Source organism: Drosophila ficusphila, unplaced genomic scaffold (genome assembly GCF_018152265.1).
Source record: "Drosophila ficusphila isolate 14025-0441.05 unplaced genomic scaffold, ASM1815226v1 contig_791, whole genome shotgun sequence".
Classification (NCBI taxonomy): domain Eukaryota; kingdom Metazoa; phylum Arthropoda; class Insecta; order Diptera; family Drosophilidae; genus Drosophila; species Drosophila ficusphila.
This window is the reverse complement of record NW_025064737.1, coordinates 28,664,095-28,690,561: the sequence shown is the minus strand read 5'-3', so window position 1 is coordinate 28,690,561 and position 26,467 is coordinate 28,664,095. Positions and strand designations below refer to the sequence as shown.

Genomic DNA, 26,467 nt, shown 5'->3' with positions numbered 1-26,467 from the left:
AATCATGTTAATGAAGTTGTTTACCTGCAATTCATAGCCCTCGTTTCCTCGCCCAATTAGTTTGTCACTTTTACTGCAGGCAGCTCGACTTTGAGTCCGTTTAGCCGGGTTCAGCGCCATTTAGCCAAGGTTCAGTTTCACTTTGGCCAATTTTCCACCTGGTGAGTGTGGCACTCAGTCGATTCGCAGGGGGATCGGGGGAGGAGCTCTAAACGCTGCTCTTGATTGATTTGTATCAACGTTGATTAGGGCAAAACCAACAATCATGGCCGAGGCTTGAGGTTTTGGCCTTGTTAGAGACGCAGTTGAACGAGCGATCGATTGACAATGACAGTGACAGGCAAATTTTGTTTTCCGCAGACCAAACAAAACCAGTTTAAAAAGAAAAGTAATGCGAAATGCGAAATGCAAACGAGTATCTTTCTAATACGTTTATTTACCTTTTATAGCATCTGAAGTTTTGTCTGTGTTACATTTTGTGTGTCTGTGTTCGAATGGGCCTAGCATATATAAGCATTAAGTTAAGTTAAGTTAAGTTAAGTGTTTAAGTATTAGTAGACAGTCAAACCTCTTAAACGAGCAATGGTTGTCAGTTCGAAGCTCGCTTGAGAGGTTTGAATGGTTCGCACTACAACTAAGGAGCTTTACTTTCCGAGTTCCGAGTCTTAAGCTGATAGTATGTCGACGTATTCAGAGTAGTCTTAGCGGTAAGTCTTATAGAGGGGCGCCCAAATGCGCGCGTGTTCAGTTAGGTGTAGGTATAAATATTAAGCTACGGTTCGTTCCCAAGGGGAACCCTTCACAGAGGAGTCCAGCTCTATGGCGGAAAGTCCGGGGAAGGGCGTCCTCCGTCCGTTCTCCATCTCTCGGTCGTACATCTACTAACTAGATTATGAGCGGTGCTAAGTTTTGAGCTAAGTAGAATTTCATGCTAGTTTCTGCCTCTCCACCTGCAGCTCGGTCTTCGATTCGTTTCGTGTCCTGCATCTGGAGCTCCATCTCCATCTCCATCTGCATCTCCATCTCCTCCGCCACCTCCGCCTTCGTCTCAAACCTCTTTAGCTGGCTTGTTAAAAGGCCATTCACTGGCGTTGACGTTCTTACCGCTTGTGTAACGCTCGCTTCTGCATATTGTCCCAGACAGCGATGACCGTCAGCTGGAGCAGCAGGAACAGAGCTCCGGCAATTATGAAGCCTGGATAGAGTTGTAAAAAGAGTTGAGGGGAATTTACGAGCTTATTTAATTAGCTGGGCACTCAGTTGGCAAGTCGGCGAGTCGGCAAGTCGTGGCTGGCTCTGTCAGGGCCTAGATGGCGCGACGGCACGCGATTAACGCAAATCAATTCGCCACGCTCGGCGATACCGATAGATGGAGCCGGACCGACTTGCCACCGTGCTACACATTGAACCCAAGTGATCCCCACTCACCATAGCCATTTATGCAAGTGTCCGCTTTGGTGCCCAGATCCAGTTGCAATTTGGCCAGGCCGTCCAGACCACCGGCCTCCGAGCCTCCCGGAGAATCGGCGCCGTTGAAGGCGAACTTATCGGTGATTTGTATCGATTGCACCAGCAGAATGTTCTCATCGCCGGCCGCCTGATGACTCACATCACGTTTTTGGCGTTCCGACTTAATGGCCAGCTCAACTGTGAAAAGGTAGCAGCGCATCCATCGGGCATAAAGCACAAAACACAAAAAATTGCAGTTGAGCAAAGAGAAGCGGAGAAAAGAGGCAAACAAGAAATGAAATATGTTTTCTGGGAGCTGTGGTGCCACCAAACCAGGGATGGTGTCTAACAGCCGAGCATGGAAGGTGCATAAATCCCGGGGGGCCATATAACTCGGCTTTCCGATTCCACTGAATGACAAAGGTATTGGTGCTAGCAATGAAATGGGCTCTTTTAATGGACTCGCTTCTGAAAATCCATTCGACACAGCCGTAACTTTTTAACCGCAATGATTATATCGATTTCCTCAGTTTACCACGAAACTATTTTAAGGTCAGAGCCATTATAATTAAACGAGTAATGTTTAAAAGCAGATCGGTGATGGGGCAAACATATTTTTTATATGGCTGCCCTAAAAAGTGCCCTATAAATGCAAATAATAAACTTCTATTTGAAGGAATAAAAAAATAATGCAGCTATAAAACTTTTTAAGTCAGTGCCTTGCCCAAACCCACTCACTATCTAAGCTCACTCTGAATAGTTATAAAACCTGCTCGAATGATTCTGCCTTTTTTAAAGCTTCCCCCGAGACTCCCGATCAAGTGGTAAATGCCATACGGCCATCTCCCGAGATTCCACCTTCCGCCACTCTGCAGCCAGAGGTCACTCGGCGGCGTCGGACGTCGCCATCCCTGGTCCGTCTTCTGGCCGCGAAGAACCGTTTACTTACCGCCATCAGTGCCGTTGAGCACCGATCGCTTGCGACGACCGTAGGACAGCAGCGACTTGAGCTCGCCGTTCTCATCGTTGTCGCAGATAACCGGTTCGCAGCGCGGTATGCAGGGCGTGACCAGGGCGCGGAACTGCACCAGCTCCGAGGAGGGGAACTTGAAGGCGTCGAACTGTGAGAGCAGCACCTTGCGATTGCCGGCCAGCTTTTGCATGGCACTCATTATGTACTGGTCCGTGGGACAGCCGTTGGCGTCTATCAGTGTGATTTCGGCGCTGTCCGTCCCGTCCATGGCCACCAGTTCCCTGACGAAGATCTCGTACGGGCTGTTGGCGTCGACGATCTCGAATCGGAGGGCCAGCGGATCCCCGACCTCGGCGATCCTCTTCATGTCGCTGCCGTCACGTGCGGTGATCTTCATGATGACGTTCGGCGAGTCGACGATGATCTCCTCGCTCAGAGTGGACTCGATCTCGCCGGTGACGCCCAGGTCCACGTTGTTGACCACCGTCTTGTTGGTCAGGTCGTACTGGCAGGACACGGCTAATCCGAGATCCGACGAGGTGACGATCATGTCGTGGTGCTGGATGACAATGTCGTTCATGTACCTGCCGTACGCACTCTGGCGCACGTTGCACTCCAGGTCGTTGTAGCGCATCTTGAGGTCGAACTCCAGGGAGTTGTTCACGTTCACGGCGCAGGACTTGGGAGCCCCCTTGGCGTACACCTTGCCGTCGAAGAGCTTCGAGGTGCGGATCTTGGTCACCATCTCGCCGGAGCGGCAGTCGATGGACACGTTGTAGCAGGCCGACTGCTCGTAGGTGGCCGCCTCCTCGATGGAGAGGTACGGCTCCGAGAGGTCCGTCAGCGTGGCCCGGCTGTGGTGGGACAGGCGGCAGACCAGCTCCCCGGTCTCGTTGTAGTCGTACGAGTGGCACCGGAAGGGGGCGGTCAGGCAGAGGTCGCGGCACTCGTCCAGGGTCTGCACGTTCTGGTGCACCGAGTCCACCGTCTTCAGAATGCGGCCCGCTACGCGCTTGAACTCGCACAGCTTGCTGGGCTCCTCGGCGCAGTTGTTCTCCAGGTAGTCGGCGCCATCGTAGGCCGCGATGTTCGCCTCGTCCGACAGCGTAATGCGATCCATGTCCGAGAGCTCGCACAGGCCAGAGTGCGCGTAGTAGTTGGCCGATCTTCGGGTGGGTGCATTGAAAGAAATCAGAGGGAGGTGGCGGATGCGATTGAAATGCTTGCTCTTGGTTGTAGTGAAAGATATAGTTTTAATTCGATATCAAGAGGACTTAACTGTTGATAACCATGATATGCATAAGCACTGAGATTATGTAGGAATTGGAAATAGGCAAGAGTAGTATTGGGTTTTTACCACGAGAATGGCGCACATATCTTCTTCGCGTGTAGCAAAGAGTGCTCTGAGCCAAGTTTGGAGTGCAGTGAGCGGGAGTGAAGAGGTGTGTGCCCCGAGGGGAGCGGAGGTGGTGCTTCAGTTCAAGAGGGTGGCGCTGTTGTAACGGTATCGCGGCACTTACCGGCAGGTGAACTCCGTCTCGCCCAGGCAGAGCTCGATGCAGTCGCGCCGCGTGGCCACACTCTGGCTGGCCTTGGCCCGCTCCGGCAGGCGGTAGCCCTGGACGCGATCGATGCACCAGGCCTTCGAGCAGGGGCGCACTCCGAAGCAGGACTTCTGCGCGTAGACGGTGAACACGGGGTACTGGGAGCGGGACAGCGAACCTGCGGGGCAGAAGATGCCAGCCAGATGGGGCGGCATTCGCTGTGATTAGCGGGAAGCATTTAACATACAAGCTGCGAGCCCAAGATCGTGATGGGGCGGTCGAGAGCCGAGCTGGTGCTCTGCAGCCAGCCTGCGACTACTGGAAAAAATAACTTAATCTGGCCGAAAACCACCCTTTAATGTTTGCGGAATGCATTTGAGCACTGACCCCGTAAAACGCAGCGATAAAACTTCCCTTCTCCTCGCACAAAATAATGAAGTCGCCAGCTGTTTTTATGTGGGAAGCGTTTAGGCCCTGATCCTGGGAACTTTATAGCTCCTATTGCTCATTATTTCTGGTTTTGTTTTTTATTTGGGTGCCGCCGTTAGGATTTAATGTTTCCCAGGAGCCGATCTGCGAGGTCCCCGCTTTTCTCCCGGCGTACTCGACTCACCTGGCAACTGATCGGCGGTGCTGCGGAACATGACACACAGGCCCGTCTCGTAATTAACCGCGTTGCAAGATTCATTGGCCTGGCAGGCCTCCAGGCAGTCGGTCAGCATGAGGGTGCCGGGCAGCGTTTCCAATTGCTTCGATGGCGCCGATAGCACGAACCTGCGATGGAGATGGAGATTAACCGGAAAGCAACGCACATAAATCTGGGTTCTCGGGGCCAGCCCGAGTGGGTGGGATCGCGGCATTATAAATGGGGGAGCAGCCTTTGCGACGTTACGACGTGCTAACAGGCAGTGGTGTGTATAATTTATGCTCCAAAGCTGCTCCGCGCACCAATGCTTTGTCCCCGCTTCATGGCTTTATAGCTCCATGGCTGCATGGCTGCATGGCTTCATAGCAGCTAATGATCGCAATTAGGATCCGCGCTCCCTGGCGGTGACACTTACCCTGTTATGAGCTCGAAGCCGATCATATCCGGTTCGCAGTCCTCGTCCACCGAGGAGCCCGCCGAAGGTGTTGCCATGGGAGTGGGGCCCAGATCATCGGCCTTGGTCTCTGCGGCCGGCGAGGCAGGTGGAGCAGCGCCAGAGGAATCTGCGGAGCCAGCTGGCGATGCGACAATCGCTTCCGCTGGCTCAGCGCCCAACGGTTTCGGTAGCTCGCTTCCGCTCGGCGCCGCTGTCACCGCTCCCGCTGCTGGTCCCGCTGCCAGTGCCGCTGCCGCTGCCGCAGCCGCTGCCGTTGCCGGAATCGGTGTGGCGTTGTTGCGCGGAAATGTCTTCAACGGTTTCACCGCCGGCCGCTTGGGCAGCTTGCGTGCCGCCACCGAGCTGCCCGCCAAGAGCAGCATTAGGCCGAGCAGCGCCATCATGCTTACTCCTCTTGGCTGCCTTGTCATTGACCGTGGATGCATCGCAGACGCCGGTGTTCTGGGGGTGGAAGAAGAAGGTTTTGGCTTTGAGCTTGGCTTTAATTAGCATCCCAGTCTTCCCACCGCCGCGATTATCCCGTGATTAATTGCGCCAGCAGTTACAGTTAAGCTGCAGCCTTAATAATGGGCTCAATGCGGCAAGCGGGCTATCCAGCAGTGCGGCTGCAACTGCAACTGCAACGCCCACCACGGCACGAAGGCACTTGATTAATCGCCGGCAATAGATGCAAAATCAATTTGGCTGATGCTCGTTGTAGCATCCCCGACCCCGAAAAACGGCAGCCGTTCAGATCTAAACGCTGCTCACACGCACGGCTTCTCGGGGAATTAAAATAATGCCACTTGGCCAGGGCGCACGCACAGTCGCCAGTCGAACATTCGCTAGTCCAACAGTCGAACAGTCGCACAGGAAGCCCAAACACAAAAGCCAAGGCCGGGAGAAGCTGCTGGGCTGCAGAGCCAGAAGCACAAGCTGTTAACTGAAATGGTCAGCAGGAATTCTGATTGCCGCTCCGATCACAATGCGATCGATACGGGGGAACACAACAGTTGGATGCTTTATGTCGGATCGTTAGTGGCTTTTGCGGTTCTTTTCAGCCCAGTGCCAGCTGCATGGAAAATGCATTACGTGTAATGTGCGTTAAATCACAGAGAGCGGGCCTCCTATCCACATGCTCCCCACTTGGTTTCCGCACTAATCGAATTCGACTGGACAGGACTGGACTCAAATCGAGTGGAGTGGAGTGGAGTCGGGGCCGAGGCCGAGCTTCGTGAGTGGCTCATAATCAGCGATTATGCAATTGTCTGCCTGCAAATCAATTTCCATGGTCGCTGGTCAATGACACGGACTGCTCAGCGGAGCGAGTCGCGTGCCCCTCGCAGGGAAGCGAACAAAGCGCGGGGAACGCATTCTAATTACCCGACTCCCAGCCGGGGGAAACTACCAGCTACTGGCCCACTCACGTTACAATTTAATGTTGTGGGTCAGCCGACTTAGTGGGCCAATAAACTAATCCGCAGATCCGCCGATCCGCAGATTCGCAGTGGCAAACTAACCGACATGGACATAAATTTCCATTTGGCAAGCGAGTTGCTCCTGCTGCGGACTCCAATCGAATGGAGATTTATATACAAATGCATGCTCGCATCGGGATGTCTGACGATTTATCAGGCAGCTTGGCAACTCGTTTCGAGTTTAGCATTACAGCCAAATTTGACAGTTTGTTTTGGCCGAGCTTTATGGAGTGGTGCTCAGTCCGGGATCTGGTTCATAATTCGGGCTAATCCCACTGCTGTGCAGAGCTGTCAAGGTGCCGATACAGCACTTTTATGACACCAATACGCCAAAAACTAGTTGCCACTTAATTAGAATGGCGAGTGATCGGTTGCAGTGCTGGTCGGAAAAGTGTGCCAGGGAATGACATAACTGCCATCGGAGCTTATCTCAATTGAAACGCTGCTCGGCTCGGTGTAACTGTAAGCAATGTGTGCAAGTCGCCGCAGATGGGGGAAACAACTTGGCCAGAAAAAGCCACTTGGCAACTTGGAACTTCTCGGCCCGGCTGCTATCTTCATTTCATGGCTGGCAATTTGAAAACTGCACCCGCTGGCCATCGATGGCAGAAGGAGTTGGCTTCGCTTTGCTTGGATCGCTCGGATGTGGGTCACCTCGAGTTATTTCTATAGAAATTCTTTTTTGTGGCTGGCAGAAATTTCTCAAAGCTAGCGACAAATCTTCAATTAATGGCCAGTGAAATTTCTCAACTATCAAAAGAGCCACAAAACTAGTTTCCCTTGGCTGCGCTGCATCAAAACTCAACGAAAAAACAAGAAGCATTGGGAAAATCTTGACAAAACTTTTCATTTCAGGCCCCAACCTAACGGCAAATCAACCGCACCAATTCGAAAGCCATTCGAAACCCTAATCTATGCACTATGCAATCCATAAACATGATCTCCGAGCTCACGGAGAGGCCGCTCTAACTGTTGGACGCATTTGGGATCATGATGAACCCGACACTTCTACGGAATATCAATGACGGGGGTCATCGTTTAGCGCGGCTTGTTTCGTAACAGAGCACTGAGTTGTGGAGCACGTAGTGCGGGGATTTGTCAGGCAGAAATTCTTGGACTTGGACTCCAGTGGAGCCAGCGAAAGTCTTACGCGCTTTGACATTCAGGTCTTGGCTGGTCCGAGCCCCAGCTAATTGCCATTAAATGGTCGCATCGAACCGTTTGCTGACCCAAATCACTGGCCACCAGCAGGATTCCCAACGGATTGACAAAGGAGCACATGACTTGACCAGGCCGAAAGTTAATTGCCTGCAGAATTCTGCACATTTGGGAGTTGACGGGTTCTGCGCGCCGTGTTTCCGGCATGCCAGCAAAAATGCCAGCTCCTCGGACTTATCTCGAAACTGGAAACTTGGAAACTGGGAGACTTGGAAACTAATGTGACATCTCCTCGATGCTTCTTGCGCTGACATTCACCCAAGCTTTCTCTAATGATCCATTGACCATTTTCGTTTAATTGATCGACAAGTGGACATCCTGTTCGCCTGACTATTGACACCTTGTCAGGCATTGAATGACAATCGATTCGCTGAACGCGTTTTCAATGTTACCTTAATCACTCGAGAACGTGGCTTGTTTAACCGTTTCGGAACTTCACTTGGGATCGCAGGACACGCACTACGCACACGATTGATCTGTTGTTTTCAGAAGCAAAGCTGTCTGGTTTGTCTTTTTATTGTTTTTGAAAACCGAAACAACGCGAACCGTTCGAGCGACGTCCTCACTGTCGAAAATGGAGCGCCCAACTGCCGCCTATGAGATTTGGCTAAACGTTCTTATGCGAAACTCTTCGAGAAACGCCAGATGCTGGGAGATCGGTTCCGATCGAGTTCGTTAGCTTCTATCACTGGAGCGCTTGCGACCGCCAGTTCGAGCACCTTGACACTGAATGCTCGCTGCGAAGGCCGCGGAAAACGTTTTCAAGCTGGGAAGCCACCGTCGAAGGCCCAAATGCCGCAGACGCCGACGTCGGCAGAAGCAGCAGCGACTAACTCTCTTTCGCCAAGAAGAAAAACCGGTAGAAGACGGAAAGCTAATGGCCAAACAGCCGCTCTTCGCCAGCTCTCTTCTGCGAGCTCTCTTCTCTGCAAGACTTTCTTTAGCCTCAGCTTCAGCTACAGCCACAGCTTTTCTCGGCGAAGGTTCGCAGGTCTGCCTTGGGTTTCTCGTTCTTGTCGGAAGTAATAAAATGCAATTATAACAGTCGAGGCAAATGATTTTCTAATGCGATTGCCTGACACGCAGCAACGGCATTGAATTGCACTGAATAATGCCAAATTGAAGTGCCGCAGCGGGCCATAAAAGAGCAGCAGGTGCACGGATCACTCAGAGAGGAGCTTCGGAGAGTTCCTCTGTGATTTTCTGGAGGGGCGAGCCTCGAGAACCCAACTGCTTTCTAATGACCAAAGTTGTAAGTACCAGAAGAACTACACGAGCATTACCTCAACGCACGGCTAATTAAGTGCGCGATAACAATCGAAGCCAGAGCTAGAAAACGGGGAGTGCGGAATGAGGTCACTGATTGTGGGGGCAGCTCAGTCAAGGCAACCGGGTTTGATATGGCGTTTATGCAACCGCACCACCACCTCTCCACCTCACCACCTCACCACCTTACCACCAGCAACAGCAACAGCAGTAGTGACTGTTGCGCCACGAAGAAAGCGGAGGCTGTCTCGAACTTGTCCGTCACATAATGCAATTAAATATTGAGGCGCAATCATCGAAAGCACAGCGAACTGCACTCGTCGCACTTTTCCCGTCTTTTCACGCATCTCCGCTGCACTGCATCCGATCCCATCCGATCCGATCGATCCATTGTGTTTGGGATTCCGGTTCGATTCTCCTACGACTGTCGCTCTGAGGCCGTAATTGAGGCCTCCCCGAGTCCGATTAACGCCTCTGAGGGAATTATACAATTTTTCCGACAATGAACCACTCCATCCGATCTGATAAAGAAATTACATAAATTGTATCTTTCTGCCCCGCTGCTTCGGAAGAGCTCCGCGAGTTGGGATCGAAATAGGAAGTCTGCAATCGCCATTCGTCATCCGGATTCGGATTCGGGCCTTGACTTCTGAATCGGCGTGTGAGTGAAGAGACTCCCAGTTCCAGCTTCTGCCGATGGCCAGGGACTGATTGGGCTGCCAGAAATAATGCCCTGCGCACCCACTCTTCTGATTAAGTAATTGGAACTGTCCGAGTTTGGCTCTAATTGCTATCGGCTGCCGCCATCACTGCCAAAATAATAAGTGTGCGATTCTTGGGAAGCTGACGTATTTGTATCAGATGTATTTCGAGCGTTGTGGGGCATTCGCAGTTCGAGTGGCGAGTTTGTTGCTCCCTCTTATCAAGGCCAGATTAACTGCGGCGGATGGAGCAGAGATATATCAATACTGGACCGTTGGGAGGAAGTGGACTTAAATAGGCCATCGACGGATTCTGCTGGCTCTGTGGCTGCTTTCTGTGTCGCCGATACTCAAATATCTGTTTGCGTTCTAAGTCCGAGAAACTGTGCCAAGAAAGAGTGCTGAAAGTGACGGAACAAGCTGGGGAGTTCCTCTGATCTCGCCCCGCTGGTCGAGGCTCGTTTGCAGAGCAAACAGAGTTGAGTGACATGCAAATTTCCTTTCGATTTTTCGCACATTTTCTGATTGCCGCGTGGGCTGTTCTGCCCCACCTCCCATTTCCATTTCCCCAGAAAGCCGAGGTCGATCGGGAGCAGGAGCTTATGTTTCCGGCAATCAATCGCAGAAACTAGCAATGCAGCTCGTTTACTCGTCTCGTGTCTCGATTGTTTGCAAATTGATTGCTCTCCACCTCAGATTCGTTTTTACCTGGAAATGCATTCCAAGTTTGCTCATTAGAAGTGGAGCGAATCGTTCACTCTTAAATGCCTTTAGTGGGTTCATCGGAGTGGCTTACTTTCCCTCTGAATGTATGTGCGGAATTTTTGGCGAAATGGAAAGGACTGCGATGGCACGCAGAGATACAGATGTGAGTTATCAATCTCTCAGGGAAGTTTCTCCAGGTTTTCGTTGGTAATCAAGGAAGATCCCCGAAGGAGTTCTTAAGATATCTTAGGGGATTCGGGAAAGGGCCCTAATTGACGATACGAATCGGTCGGCTAATGAAAGTGCCCGACGGCGGCGTGGTGACCCCGATTCAAATCGAAAGGTGAAGAACGAAAGACTTAGGCAACGAACCTGGCGAGTGTGGAATGGTAACGACGTCTCCTCTAATTGCGCCTCCATGTGATTTGTTTTGTTTCACTTTTCAATGGCTCCCTTCGTATCTTTCTAATTGCAGCTTTCTATGCAGAGGAAGGAAAAAGCATTCTATCAGAATTTTCACTCTTAGTAAGTGTCTCGTTTGGCCTGTGCCACTGACTGACTGTCAACGCCTTCGTCTTGGTCTCGGAATTCTCGGTCTTGGCTTAGATGTGGTCTTGGCTTGGTCGGCGGCATAAAACTGTCAACGAGCGTTTAACCCAGTTAACGCCCTAAGCCGACGACAACTTGGTCTGTACTTGTAATTCTACTTCTACTTGTACTTGGACTGACACTACAGCACTCTGCACCCAAGTTGGGATCCATTCGACACGAGACCACGGCCACAAAAACGGGCAAGGTGTAAAAACAACACCAGCTGACTTTCGGGGGTGCGGAAGTGGGGATTGCGGATTGGGGATTGGGGATCGCCAAAGATAAGAGAGGCCTCAGACTGACTGCAGTTGAAGTTGAGTGATGGCTCCACCTCGCAAGAAGGGGCGGTGGGCGGTGCGGAGGTGTTGATTGTGGCCAGCGGATATTGGCGCTCGCAGGAGGAGTACGAAGGGGCGCGGGGGAGGAGATCCGAGATTGACCGACGTCTGGCTGTGGTTCTGGTTCCCCAGCTTCCAAGCGAAGCCCACTGCTCAAAGGAATTCTGAGCGCGGTGAAAGTTGCCATCCCATCTCCTCCCCTCCACCTTGCTGGAACCTCTGTTTGCATCAGAAGACACGACAACGGCAGCGACTTGTTGAAATTCTGGTCCCAATAATGACACTTAAGCGATGCAGTTTTTTCGTAATATGAATTTTCCTGTTTGCGTCGCTCGTCGCCTCCCACTCTCCTCCCCGTCATCAATTACAGCCGCGAACGGAGGCCCGGGATGCAGGGCGGGTTGGCAGTTGGGTCCACCTGAGCTGCAACTCAATCACCGGGCAGCATTCAACTGCCATCGGCGGCTTCTGCTTCTAATTGCCGCACTTTTTGCTCCTGCTTAGCGCGACCAGAGTTGGATTCGGATGCCATGGGTTGGGGGGTTCCAGGGGCTTCGGTGAGTTATGGGCACGCAGAGGTGGCTTCGGCTGGAGCAATTCGACTGTTGCCTCCTTTTGGAGAGCGATTGGAAAGCATTTCTCCTTCTTTGGCTCTCCGAGCGAGAGGATTCCCACTGAACTCTTACGTGTGTGGAGCTAGGCAAATTGCCGGTTTCATATTCCCATCATTAATTCCCGCGCTGATGAATCCGGACACACGAATAGGTGAGCAGGGTGATGCGATCTCCTGCCATCGAGGCTTCCACATTTAATTTACAATCCCGGAGCCTGCGATTAGCAACGACATTGCAGCGAGTTATGGGGATCCAGATGGAGATTGCCATGCGGAAGGGGGTGGGATGGGATGCAATGATGGCCATTCTCCCAATATTTGCTCTGGGCGTTGGCACACCAGCTCGCCAAGTCGCCAACTCGCGGCTTCCTCTGCCGAGCTGGGCCCAAATGCAGTTGTCTCTGGAGTAGATGGGTTCCTGTTCGGATTCGGATTCGGTCGCTGCAAACGAAGCAAATGAAGGGGTGTGCCTGGCCGCGGATGGGGAGTAGGGCGGAGGTGGGGAGGAGCAGCTGGGCTCCGAGGAGGCAGCACGAGGCGTGCGACATGCAACACAAGCCAATCAAGGCAACTGTCAATGGAGGCAACACCTGTTTCTGCAGCACTTCCTCCACCTGCAGCGCACAGCGACCTTGAGTCGGAGGAGTCGGAGGAGTCGGCTCCTACTGGAGCTGCTGCTGGAGATGAGTTGATAAACTGCCTGGGCGAGACTCGCATCTTGCGGGTGTGCGAACCGGTAAACTGGAGCCATTCCATCAACTTCCACCGCGCGGCACTTGACAAAGCAAACAGATGACGGGCCCTCCCCTCGGCTCCACTTGGGATCCGAGGTGATCCCTGCTGCGGAGATCCGCCCCTGCGCTCCCAATATTTTCCATTTATATTCTCATCAATTTGCACCAATTTTCACATGCCAGAAGGCAGAGGAGTGGACCTCGGAGTTCGGCTGCCATTTGCAGCTACACAAAAGGGGCATCGCCTCGGAAATTTATGACCGCTTCGCCTGCTGCATGCACCATGCACCATGCACCGCAAAGTGGAACGGAGCCACAGTCACCACTGCCAACCACCAACCACCCATCCAACCCACCAGAACTGGCATCCCGACCCGAAACTGTTACACTTGGCTAATTGATTTATGAGAGCGGGCTTCCAAAATATTTGCAATACAAACGCGAGCTAAGTGCGCTTTTTATGGCAGGAATATTCTGCAAGTGGGTGGGTTGCCAATGAAAACTGGGAGAAAGCCGCGGGGGAATCGTGGCGAACATGTCGCATGGAAGGAACAAGTTCCCGAGTGTTTCCCACAGCCACAGGAAGTGTTCGCTGCCGAACGCATGCCAAAAATGGATCCCCGAGGACAAGACAACCTTGGACTTGGACGACCAAAGCGATTCCGATCCCGAACCCAAACCCAAACTCAAACCCAAACGCAAAGCAAACGCGATACCAAAACGATCACGATTATGATGATCATTGCGGCGATTGCGCGAATGGTCCATCGAGTGGGCAAAGTCAGGTTGGTGGGATGGTGGTTGGGATCGGGATTGGTGGCAATGTCCCCGCTCAGAATTCGAGGAGTGGGATCGGGACGCGGTCGTTGTATATTGTTTCTGCATTGTAACTGTCACCTGGTGGCAGTTTCCAGTTGCCGGAGTTGGCAGAAATAATAGAAATTATATTAAATGGGCATTTGGGGAGTGCGCACGCCGCGACTTCCGTGTTTGGTGTCTCTGCACAATGGGCCATTCCGACCCACCGAGGGGTACAGTGGGGTCTGGCTAAGGGACCTGCACAAGTGGCTGGCAGGCACGGGAACCCCTCCCCGAAAGCCCCAATTTGGCAGTGCTATTACGGCATCTGGGAATGCCTCCCCTCAGCCAACACCTCCGATCGCGGGCCACTCCCTCGCTGGAACTCGGTGCCACTTGCCATGATGGACACGTGCCAGGCAAATTCTTCTCCGCCAGAGATCTCTGCAGTCGGGGCCCTGACCATTATGATGGATCTTCGGGGATGACACGACACTTAACAGCGCATTGTGGCAGAGGCTGTTGTTCGTTCGGGCAGCAATTTGGAGTACCAGTACGAGTACGAGTACGAGTACGAGTATTTAATGCCGCTGCCTCTCGCGGGAACTCGAGGCAGGCGACTGATTTATGACAGCGCGGAAGAGCGGAGTGAATGGCTGCTCAGGGAGAAGGTGCGAGGGGATCTGGCATCGGAGGGCAATTTGAGGCGGGCGTGGCGCCTCCGAGGAGGCTGCTGCCTGCGAGAGCCACCACCTGAACCCGAGTCCGGTGTGGAGGCCTATTACGTGATGATGTAATAATTCTTCGAGTCGTTGGCACTTTTATTGCGGAAAATGTTGCATAAATCAAGGCGGCAATAAACGGATCTCTTCGGATGCCCCGCGGACCCCAATCACTTGATCGCTGGTGGAAACAGGATGCCTTAAATATTTCATTTGCGCCGATCTCCCAGCAATAATTCGCGCCGGGAAATTGGCGTTGGCTTTATCAGCGCGACTCCATGGCGGTTTCCCCGGCTTTTCAATTGCATTTTCCGAATTCGACTTCGTCATCCGATTGAATTGGAGTAGCGGAATAGCTTCGAATGGGCTGATGCAACTCACTCATCGGGGCAGATGATTTGGGGGCTGCTCTAATCAAGCCAGCTGGGATAATCACCAAATCTAAGTTGCAACTTTGTAGCTCCCTCCATTTTCCCCACTTGTCCCCTTGGAAAACTCGACCCACGCGATCCCCGACTTCTCGCACATTAGCAAACAAACCTCTTCTCTGTTCAGTTCTGTGATCCATGGAGATCTCAGCGGCAGATGATGATGGCGAGATGAGAGATGATTCGGCTGGCGGAACGTGATTGTCATTATGGCCGCGGCTGCCCGGGAACTCCAGAGTCGGGGGCCTACGCAGAATGGCTTCTGAGCGGACTGATCAAACGGAGGCGACTATAAAAGGATATTCCCCGGGCAGAGAGCAGATTGCAGATGCAAATGAAAATGATCTTGATTAAAATGCGCGGGTTGAGTGATGCAACGAGGGAAGCATTCGATGGTTTATGGATCAGTGGGTTATCAATCAAGCTCCTGTTAATGGCGATGCTAATGGGCATGTTTATAATGCCGTCCGATTGCAGTGATTAGCATTCACACTGAGCTGTAGGGTCGTTGACCGTTCTTGAACTGCTCCCCCTTCTCCCTGCTCCTCCTTTTGATCTCCGCAGTCACGATTCGGGGGAACACCGGAACACAACTCCCACCTCGAGTCCGACGCCTCTTAAGTGGGCCACTGACTCCTCGACCGACGTGATTAAAATGTCAAAGTGCGCCGCAGGGCAGACCGCGCTGGATAACTCACTTTATTTATTATGCCCGATATAATTAAATTAATTTCAGCCCAGAACGGATCTCGTGGCGGAGGAGAGAAGAGGGGAGGAGAGGAGGACTGGGCAGCTGTGGGCGTGGCCTGGCCCCGAAATGTATCGCGTCGTGAGCCACGAAGATCTCCGAAAGCACTTCCCATTTGCATTTCCATTTGCTCGCGTAATTCCTCCTCTTATTTCCCATTGCGTGATTCGGCAACGGATTCTTGGCGTTTCGAACACCTTTTTGGGTGTCCACAGGGAGTGAGGTGGAGAGGAGTGGAGTGGAGTGGATTGGGTTGGAGGTAAAGGGTCAGAGTCTGACAAAACCATGGGCCAGCCGAGCCACACACAAACCGAAGAGCAAATTATTGGGCAGACTTGGGCTGAGACTCGGACAAAGAGACTAAGGGAGTTCGAGGGAATGGAGGGGAAACTGCTTTTTGATGTTCGGTAATTGGCGGTTTGGCAGCACGCGAGCCGAAAAAGAGTGGACTCGGGAGAGGAGGAAGAAGACGTCCACTGGAGTCTAGTTTGAGGCTCGGACCTGGGCGAGGGGTCTGCTCTTCCGACAGCCGGCGCTCTGCTGGGCCAAGCTGAAGTCCCCAGCCAAAACCCAAAGCCCAGAACTCGGAATGGTAACGAGCGAATTTCGGGACTTCGGCGTGACGCGCTTTCTGTTCTGCGGAGGGGAACCCCTTCCCGTATGGTGGAGAGCCAACTAACTAGAATCTAGTTCTTCGGATGTCGCAGTGGTCTCATTCCTCCGTTGCTCCGCTGCTCCGTTCCTCCGTTACCGCTTTCCCATTTCCCCGCCTCATGTGGCCGATGTTGCTGTCTTCTCATTTCATAATAATTGGCAGTTTACAAATGTTCTTTCGCTTTTGATTTTGCTTTTTACTCGGCTTATTCCGATTCCGATTCCGACTCCGACTCCATTTGTACTCTGGCTTTCAGTCCGCCAAATGTCGCGGTTTTCCGGGAGGGAGAAAGAGAGTTCGGAGGGGACCTAGCGGTTCTGTGTTCCGTTGAACCTCGGCCAGAGATCCAAGATCCGAGATCCGACATTTCTGTGGCCAATCTGCTGGGAATGCAGAGCATCCGCCGCAAATAAAGTCGGCAGTTTATAGGCGCGAAAACTAATTAGACAGCGGAGTCAGTCAGGAGTCAGATTGCACAATAAATAAGCACCTTCGGGAGCATTGGCTTCCAGAAGTTCCCCCTTCCCCTCCCCCACCGACCGGTGGGTTTGTTTTGGCGGCTAATGAGCAAATGCAAATCACGGCTCTAACCGCTGAGTGTGACTACACCCCTGCAGTCCACGCCCTCCCCCGCCGCCCCTCCGTCGGGTGGGCGGATTGGGGGCGGGCTGTTTGCCCATGCTCCGCAGTTTTCCGTGCCATTGTCCGCCGTCCGCCATCCGAAATACGAAATCCGAAATCCACCAACCTCCGACCGCCAACAGATGCCAGATTAGCATTTAAATTGTAGTTACATTTGGCCAGAGCAAACGCAAACGCAAACGCAAACCGAGCTGCAACTCCAGCTCCACATCCAAACTTTAGATTATTTTTCATTCTTGTTTCCTCCGTGGCGTTGCACCCGCTCTCCTCTGGGGGCGAGCGTTTACCAAATGGAATTGTTGTCTTTTGTTTCCACAGTCCTACAGTGGGAGCTGCTCCTCCCCCTATTTTCCTCCTCTCGACCGATGTTATCAACCCACGGCCTCCGGCAGAAGTTTCCCCACTGCTCGCTGAGCCAAGGTAGCAATTTCAATATCAAAATTCTGGCTGGCCTTTGGTCCGCTGCAGAAACCGCAGAGCTCCGAGCCGAGCGAGTCGAGCAGTAGAAATAGAAATGGAAACGGAATGGGAATCGGAGGACGAGTTATCAGCGGCTGGGCTCAGGTGAGTCCGGCCAACGGTAAACTGCCAACGCCAACGCCTTCTTCGGCATATCTGCACTCCGTTTCGGAACTCCCAAGCCATCTCCACAAGCGGAGACCTCGGAGAACTCGCAGTTCTGTCAGCGCACCGCGTCCGCAACGTTTTAATTCGAATTAATTAACATTTTTGGCAGTCGACGGCCGCCGGCTCCCCGATCAGTCTGACCCAGTTTTGGGCCAAGCCATTGACTTCTGCCACTGCCAACTCTTAGTTCCCCGATTCCGATTTCCGAGTCCGTTCCCTTCGGCCACGAGCACTTGACGAGCAGAAAAATTGCCCAAATAAAGCGGAATGATAAATTGTCAAACATTTGGAAAATGACTTCAGAAGTGTGGCAGGCCGCGGGGCTTCCTATTCCTATTCCCATTCCCATTCCTACTCCCGGTTTTGCAGAGCAACCATGGGAACCCCGGAGGAGGTGGGGAGGGGAGATTAATTTGCAGCTGGCCAAGTACCGTAAGCGTAGGTGGCTTGATGGGCTCCGCTGGGCAGTTTGCGGAGCGAACTCAGCATATCTCCTCGCTCCAGCAGACTCGACTTGGAACTGTCCACCACCCGAACCCCCTCCATCTTCCCTTCGAACAGAGGTACTAATTAATTGCGTGCGGGAGTTACTGTGTGGTAGCAGTGAAGGGGCGGAGAGCTCGTCGCAGTCGCTGCCCTGATTGACAGGAAATTGCTGTGGCCCAGTCCGAATATGGCTTATTTTTAGTCAGTTCCCATCGATTGAGAGATCTCAGGTGGCGAACGCGGGTCAATGGCATCCTGCGGTCAGTTTCCCGTTCCGAGGATGTGCTCTTGACCCCTGTGAGCAATCGAAAGTTTCCTGGTCGTACTCCAACCGATTCGATCTCAATCTCCGGCAATCTGCAATCTGCAAAAGCACTCCAACTGCATCTAGGGGAATTTGGGGAACCAGGAGGCTGAGTCACTCCCGGGGAGGAGGTCTCCTGGAGTCCGCCGCTCCTCGTGCCCAATCATCCGCCACTCGAGACTCGCAGGTCGAGACGCCCGAGAGTGCGAGAAATGCGGGGAAACGGAGTCCAGTCGAACTCTCACTGCGAATCCAGCGAAAGATGAGGGCAGGAGGGGTGCAGTCTCCTCGGAGTGCAGATGCCAGAGATAGCACTCGAGACCATGTCGACTAATTGCGGTTATAATATCAAAGTCGACATAACGCCTCGGTCCACCCTCTTCCAGTCCACTCTCCATTAACTTCAACACGAAACCGAAATCTGGAAAACACGCAACTGTCGACCTGGACGACGGTCAAGTGGCTCTCGTGGAGCATTCGAGCCGAGTCCGAACCAGACTGAGAGCGGTCTGGAGATGGAGCTAGATGGAGCCGGGTGTCAGGATCATTTTCCACCGACACCACGCAAATGGAAACGAAAACGATCGCCGGACATAATGAACTTTCTCGCTCTTGGGGCGAATTTGTATGTTTGGGACTGAGGAATGGAACCCGCAGAAAGGAGATATGCGGTTAGGGGATCAGGAGACCGAGCTGCAGTGGAACAATTATGCGGAATCTGGGTCATCTCGCTCAGCTATCGCTGATGAGTTTTCCCAGCAGAGATAAACCGAGAAAAACGAGCCGCAAGAACTCATAATAATTGTGAATTTAATTCAGATGCTGATTCCGAATTCGGTTTCTGTGCCGTTTGCTTCTGGGAAACGCCGCAGTCGTTTCATTTTAACGGCGTTTAGGCCACTCAACTTGGAGGAGAGGGCCATCCGGGGCAATCCGAACTGATCTGAGCGGCGAACAAGTGACGAACGTGCCGGTCATCACGATCCGCAACCCCAGTGCTACCGATATGGAGCCGTCGTGCCGTCACAGTCACCTCCAACTTCGCATTCAGAGCCTCCGTCACAAAATCACGAGGACGCACTGCCTCATCATCCTTGTCAACTAATTGCCCGATGTCTTATCGACCACGGCAACCTGCTGATTCCGCGTGGCCAGAACGGTTCTTCCTCCTGTCCCGCGGGTCCAACTGGATCGCTGATCGTCGATCGTCGATCGCCGATCGCAGCTGAGTCCACGTTGTTGACTCCTGTCAGGTTAACGCGCTCACTGCTCCTGCCCGCGACCAAGCCCCCGAATATTACGGGGAGCGGGGAGCGGGGATCCTCCTCTAATGACACGAATTCCCAAGCTGCATACCTGCGAGGCTCAATCCGAAACGGAACCGTTACGAGGCCCTGAGATGCATATGACAAATGGGAGGCCATCAGAGGAGTGAGAAGCCTCCTCAGCCTCATTAGCTCCACTTAATCGCACGCACTCTCCACGGGGCGACGGCTGGACGAGTGGGTAACCAGTTGATGGCCATCTGGGCTCTGGGTGTCGACCACCTACGGAGATTCGCAGCGAGATGTGGACATTCCTCGGCTGCCGTAAATTTGCTCCAACCAAATCGCAAACAAATCGAGCCGCGCATTGTTGTCCCTAAAAGAGCAGCTTCCCCCAGGAGCCCCCTCTTTCCAACTCGAGTGCGTGAGTCGAGTGCCTCCCACTCTGGACATCCGAGTTTGTTTCTGGCTTTCTGTGTTGGCTGCCAATGCGTCGCGCATGTCCGATCGCCTTCCATTGATACTGGCTCCTTCCCTGCGGATCTGTGGATCTGGGATTCTGTCCTCCAGCGGTCTTCGTTAGCGGCTGCTTCACCTACTTTCGGCTGCCATGTCGCGGTTCCCGCCCCCCGCCCCCCGCTCCTGCTCCTGTGCGTAGTGTTTCGGGTTTGGTCTCCGATTCCGACGCTGTCATCGCCTACGAGGCTTGTAGTTGTCTGGAGCCGACCGCTGGCGGAGATCTGTGGCCAACGCCCATTACAGCCAAAAACACAGAAACAGAAACACAGCCCGAACTCTGTGGCTGCCATTTGGCGGTAATGCGTTTCAATTACGATTCGCAGCGAACGCGTTCCAAATTTCATTGGTCTGCTCTGATCTTCGGGAGATAGCTGGAAATGCCTTTCCTTTGTCGCGGTATCGGGGCTCCAGAGGTCCGCCTCCCGCCCGCTCCGCCGCTTTTCCTCAGGGAAAGTGTTGGAAATCGATCCGCAAAGTAATTGCAGTGGCACTGCAAAGGATCGCGGCTTTTAAGCAGCTCTTTCCGACTCGCCTCCGCCTCCGGCTGGCCCACATTTGCATGGCTACATGAGAGCTCCTCAATTAAAAGGCCGGGACAAGCGAGGCTGTTGCTCCTGATGCCCGGCCATGTTCCACTTGACTTTAATTGGATTCCGTTTACTTTTGGGCACATTTTCTAGCATTTCAACCGGGAAGCGGAGGAGTGCGGAATGCGACACGACACACGATGACAAATGTTGATATTCAAATGGCCGTTGGCGTTGGGGGCGTCGGGAGCGGGCTGGAGCGGACTTCGGCTGGGTTCCTGGACGGGTCTCGGATGTTGGGCCTTCGTCACCACGACGACCAGCCTGTCCCCTGGCAAGCGACACCCGCAACTGGCATTCCAATCGATTGTTGGCCATGTTCCCCTCGGCCGGGTGAGAAAAGTAAGCCGTTGGATGGCTCTCCTCCGCCTCCTCCGCCTCCTCCGTGGAGCACCAACCTCAAATGGCCTCCTCCATTCAACGCAAACAGGCAGCAGATGTTTGAGATGTTTGCGCGACTTTGTCAACGTTCTCCATGTCTTCGCCGCCTTCTGTTTGGTGTCTCCTCCAATTGAATGCATTGAAAAATGTCCGCGGCACCTGTCAGCAGCACCAGATGTCGGGATTGCTCCGGTCTTCCAGCGAGAAGGCAGCTCGGTACCGTTGGGTGTAAACATTCCAGCGGGAGAAGCTCCCGCAGCAATTAAGCAGCTTTCGGTTAGGGAATTCTCCGATGACTCCCCAACAAATTGGGTTAGGCCTGCCGTTTGCATAAACAAGCTCCGATCTGCATGCATCTCCTTGCAGGGAGTCCGTAGAAAGTGCATTTCCATACCCGAATTCGCCCTGCTCAGCAGTCGGCTCACGACTCCGCTTATCTGGGCCCAAAGCCTCGAATTCCTAGCGAAATGTGTCAATAATTAATTGTATTCAATTAAGGCACGTCCCCGCCGCCATCCTGCTCAAAGTCAGCCGATGCTCGGATTAATTAAGATGCAGTCTGATCGGCAGACAAGCACTGGGATCTCCGGAGTCATGTAATATGCATTCGACTGCGATTCCAGGTCTGCTGGTCGGGTTTGTCGCTGGATGTGCATTGGCACGGCCTCCTCTTGTCCACGTTTCGGGTAAAAGTGCAGCTAAACATCAATTAGCCCAATTCCCAGGCCGTTGCCACTTTGACTGGCTCTTCTCCTGTGACTTCTGTTTCTGTTTTTGTTGCTGCTGCTGTTGCTGGTTCGGAGCCACCTCCGTTTCTCTTTCTTCTGGCCTCGTGTTGCATGTTGCATGTGGCTCACGTTGCACTTCGGCAACCAGTTGCATCTACAGTTTCCTCCGCACCGCCATTGCGATGCGAGTTGGACTGGCTGCCCTTGTGATTAGACGCCGCTCTTCTTCGCACAAGGGAAACCCAGCCTCGCAATCTTCATTTCACTTCGTTGCCCACCAGGTACTCCACGAGCTGACCCTCTGGCGGGCGGGGTCTCCGGTCTCCGGAAGAGAGCCTTTCCCAAACCGCTCCATTGTTGCCAGCACTCGTGGTCAGTTCCCAGTGCACTCGGTTTGTCTCACGTGCCATCGAAAGTGCGTCGTGCAGAGGTTTCACTTCCCAGCGAACTCGAAAGTGATTCTAATCAAACGGGTACGGATTTAATGAAATAATGCCTGGCGAAAGGGGACGTAGAATCTCCGCGAGCATTTCACTCATGTCGAGTGTCAAGCGGACGGGGCTTTCAACTAAATCAAACCCCCGATCGACACACATCTGACTCCAGCTCCATCCTCCTCAAGGTCTCCTCTACAGCGGCATCCTGCGACTTTGCTGCTCTCGGCATTCCCGTCACGATTCTGACCAGAGACAAAGGCAAGAAGTCAGGCAGATGAGCGATGGCCATGCATCAGCGGAATAGGAATTGGATTTGGAAGTCGGATAATATCGGTCGAATGCGGCGACACTCGATTTCGTATTCTGTTTCATATGTGCAATGCAGAATTCCAAGCCGGCCAGCGAATTGCAAATGTTCGGCACAGGAAACGAAAGTTCATTAAATCGCAGAAACAAAGAAGAACGGTGTTCGAAGTTTTTCAAACACCGGTTAAAAGTGAAACCTCTAATAGCCAATAATAGCTGGCATTTGGAAAAATAGATTCAGCGCTTAATAGATTACCAAGAAGCGTAAAGTCAACACCAGGCATCATTACCCGGCATTCTCGTTTGTTATCCTCAAACTTTCAGCCCGCTGCTTCAACAGGTTTCCACTTCGATTCGATTTCATCTCACGCACATGGATGACATTCTCCCCAGTCGAGATTTATGCAAATAGCCATAAATCTGCGGCGGCAGAAGAATTGACAACCTGGGAAATTGCTCTGACCCACAATCCGATGGAGGGAGACCAACTCTTGCTTTCCTCTCTCGCCCGAATCAATTAGCACGGGCTCGAGATGATTTATGATGACCCGGTCACTCAGAATCGAAGGGAATGGGAGTCGTATACACGCCCCCTCCCATCAATTGGAATGGTTCGGGAACACCTTTCTACAATTAAATAAACGAAAGGTTCGCAGAAAGATTAATGGATGGGGCACGACGTGTGGACAAGGAATTGGCACAATCTGGGAATACAAATTTCTTAATCTTGCATCTCCCCGCGGAACATCGCATCATACAAGCAGAATTAACAACATTTCTGGACGGAGAGAAAGAAGGATAATGTCATGAACTCTGGGCCCCGGGGGTCCCCCTCCCGTTCATCTGCATCTCCATCTGAGGCATGACCCGATCCCAGACAGCGTCGCCTATCAGCACTGACATCGCCTAAACAGCCAGGCAAACAACTCGGGGACAAGGTACGGAGACTGGATGGGGTCGGTTCGGATCGGGGACTGGGATGGATGGATGCAGGGAAGGAGGGACTTCGAACAAGACTTGATCCTGCTGCTCCTGTTAAATGTGGCCATGTCTACACTACTGGCACAATTTCCAGGCCAGACGTCTTCCCGTTGCTTTTTATTGCCGTTCCCCATTCCGCTGCTTTTTCCTACTGCTGTTGTCTTCATTGCTGAGCATTTTGTCAGCGGCATGTTAAGATTTAAATAGACATGCAAGCCGGGCCACGAGGAATCAGGCGAAGCGGGACTCCTCCTAACCATTTGCAGCGGGCGTAAGATGCACACTTTCGATAAAATTCGGCCGAAATTTATGCAAGTCGCAAATGCAACTGGGAGTGCAACGAGAACCCAGAACGGTAGGGTCTTTTCTGATGCCCGGAAAGGGAACAACATCATTTACAGCACGAGCTGGCCGAAAAGCCTGACTTATTTGTGGCAGCCAGACACGAAACCCGAGGAGCTTGTCATAAATGCGATTCTGTAACCCATTTAGGCGCTTTCTGGGTTAAGGGCAAGTGGGACAACTTCTTGGAGGCTCGCAAGTCGGGGCATCATAACTCAATACTCAATCGACTTGAGCTCGTATGTAAATCGACATAATCAATTTCTTTTGTCGACTTTCCTGGGAAACGGCAACGTATTTATCTCAAGCGAGTGCGGTTGGTTTGCTGCGATCATAAAGTCTGGATGGTCGGGCCAACCTGCACAGTGATTTATGCCGCCGGGCAGCATCTCGGCCATATCACATTAACCATTACCGAACTCCCACTAGCCAAGGAGCTTGGCGATGGGCAACAGGAGGCAGTGCAGCGCGGCTTATGACTGACATCCTTTTCGCTTTTGCCTGCATTGTTTGTTGTGGGTTCGCGTTAGTGGGCCGCTTTTGCGGTCAATTGGTCAGGCTTTCGGGTTTTGTGTTTCAGGTACTGGGTATCGGGTATCGGGTATTGGATATTGGGTATTGGGTACTGGGTCTCTCCTTAGAGCAGAACCATGTGTGTTGAATCCATCGATTCCGCTAGTTGCTGGGCATTGTTCGATGGGCTGCATGCGAACGGCAGATTCGGTTTTTATTTGTTCATTATTGGGTCCGCAGTCCACGTCGCTTTTAAATGAGTTATTGAGCAAATGGCTCTGGCTTGTTTACCTACATACGGGGCTTCGTTTGTCTGCCTGTTCGGCTCCTGTGCTGTGCCAGTTAGTTAACTGAGTCGGCTTCTTTCGCCCAAGGAGCCGCTCGTATGATTAAATTGAACTCTAGTCCATTCCGGGAGGAGGGAGCCAGGAGCCTCTTCTGCGTAAGTGGGTCAGCCAGGCAATTTGCATTGTGGGACTGCCTGAAACCGCTTCGTAATTACACGAGACCCATTGATAAACAGAGGTCGCTTCTGTTCCCGGCGGGCTGGCCAAAGAAAGTCTCTCAGGGGCACAGAGCGATTATTTATGGGCGTGACAAATCGGAGTTCTCTAATAGATTTCCGAAAACAGAAGCCACTCTAATCTCATTAAACGAATTCGCAGAGCTTCCAGTCCCGAATCGCTGTGTGAACTCCGCCATTCCTCACTCGCACTCATCAGAAAGCAATTTGCCGTTTAATCTATCGCTATTCATCTCGATTCGCGGGTTCAACAACTCATGAACATCTGCGAAAGATTCAGTGGAGCGGGTTCGCTTATGCTTATACGCTTGGCGCAAATGATATTGACAGGATTAAATTTCAGACAGGATGAAAAGTCAAAGAGAAAGCGGCCTGGCTTTTCACTCGAGAGGGTGGGAAAGTGCGATTTCGAGCTTGTTCCAATTAAAAGTCATTTAGCACTACTTGAGATGTGTTTAAGCCGTCTAATCGAAGTTCCATTGCCGCAGGTCAACGGCTGCCTGATGATACCGAGTGTTGGGAATTAGTTCTGTTCCGAGTAAACGCTGGAATTTCTTAGCAAAGCTCGCATTTCGTTTCACTTAACGAGACCCCAGCATCATAATTAAGCTGCCAATTAACGCAATGCCAGAAAACAAACAAACTCCGCGAAGCTGAGCAGCTAATTTGATAATTTGCCTAATCGGTTCAGATAATTTCGAAAAGTCGACTAGTCTCACCATTCATGAGCGAATCGGAGACCCGCGTGAATAAATTTAACACGCAGCCCATTCATGTTCGCAACCGTTAGGTTAAATGGACAAAACAAACCTTTTAGAGGAGCTATCTCTCGAGGGTATGGAATATGCAAAGTGTGCTACTGTGTGACCGACTGAGTTCTTTCTTTCTTCCATCGGGCCGGGCCCAGAGATTTGTGTTGATCAAACACGCTTTTCTAATTCAAATGCCCCTTCTCGGAGGTCCCAAGCCGTCAACTTTCTTTTCCGACTTTCAATTACAACTTTCAGTTTTTCTGGAACTGTCAAAGTCAAGTTCTTTTCAGACGGACAGGTTCTAGGTGACACTAGCTTGTCACGAGTGTAATTTGCCACGCTGCCCTGACCTTCACTACTCGACTCGAGAGCCGTGAAAACAGCCCATAAGCCGATTTTCTAGGGCTTAGGTCTTCCGCATGGGAACTTATCGTTCTCTGACCATCAAAAGTAAGCCTTAAGTCTCATATTATTAGGAAAAGGCATATTTAATTGGGCTGGGATAAGCACACTGATTCGTTCAAATATTTATGACTGCGCATTAAACAGAATTTTATTGTTGATAGCCGCTTTGAATAAATCACAAGATGAGCCTGTAATTACTTAATTTGTTTGCTGGGGTTAAACTTTACGACTCAGCCAAATTAACGCCCCGAAACCATCCACCCCTTTAATGGAGCCACAAATTGCATTTGCTTGTTCTGCCTTCTGCTGAAATCGCCCACACTTTTCGCATCGACACTTGTTGCCGCCGAAAAATAAAAGGCTCTGCTCTTTACATCATTTTATTGCCACCGATACGCTCCGATCCCGTAATTCCGTAGTCCCGCAGCCGAGGAGCCGCGGCTCTGACACCCACACCCATTAAGCGATACTCAGGCCGAGCACACGAATTTTGGACTTGCCGGCAAATATGCAACTTACCAGATGCCGTTAAACGCCCACGGGACTCGCGCCACTCGGATGGAGCAGGAGCCGCAGATGGAGTTAGATCTGGGACTGGGGCCAGGTTTTGTCGGAGCTGCGCCGAC

At 52.2% G+C, this 26,467-nt stretch overlaps 1 protein-coding gene across 1 annotated transcript; it reads right to left on the bottom strand.

Moving 5' to 3' along the window:
* Window positions 1-416: 416 nt before the first annotated feature.
* Window positions 417-8,498, bottom strand: LOC108100781. Its single transcript, XM_017204821.1, has 7 exons — window positions 8,137-8,498; window positions 5,028-5,510; window positions 4,580-4,740; window positions 3,943-4,144; window positions 2,399-3,588; window positions 1,429-1,647; window positions 417-1,195 (listed from the first exon to the last, which is right to left on the bottom strand). Exons 2-7 carry the CDS (start codon window positions 5,492-5,494, stop codon window positions 1,101-1,103), a joined length of 2,334 nt encoding a protein of 777 aa, XP_017060310.1. The 5' UTR covers window positions 5,495-5,510; window positions 8,137-8,498; the 3' UTR covers window positions 417-1,100.
* Window positions 8,499-26,467: the final 17,969 nt, after the last annotated feature.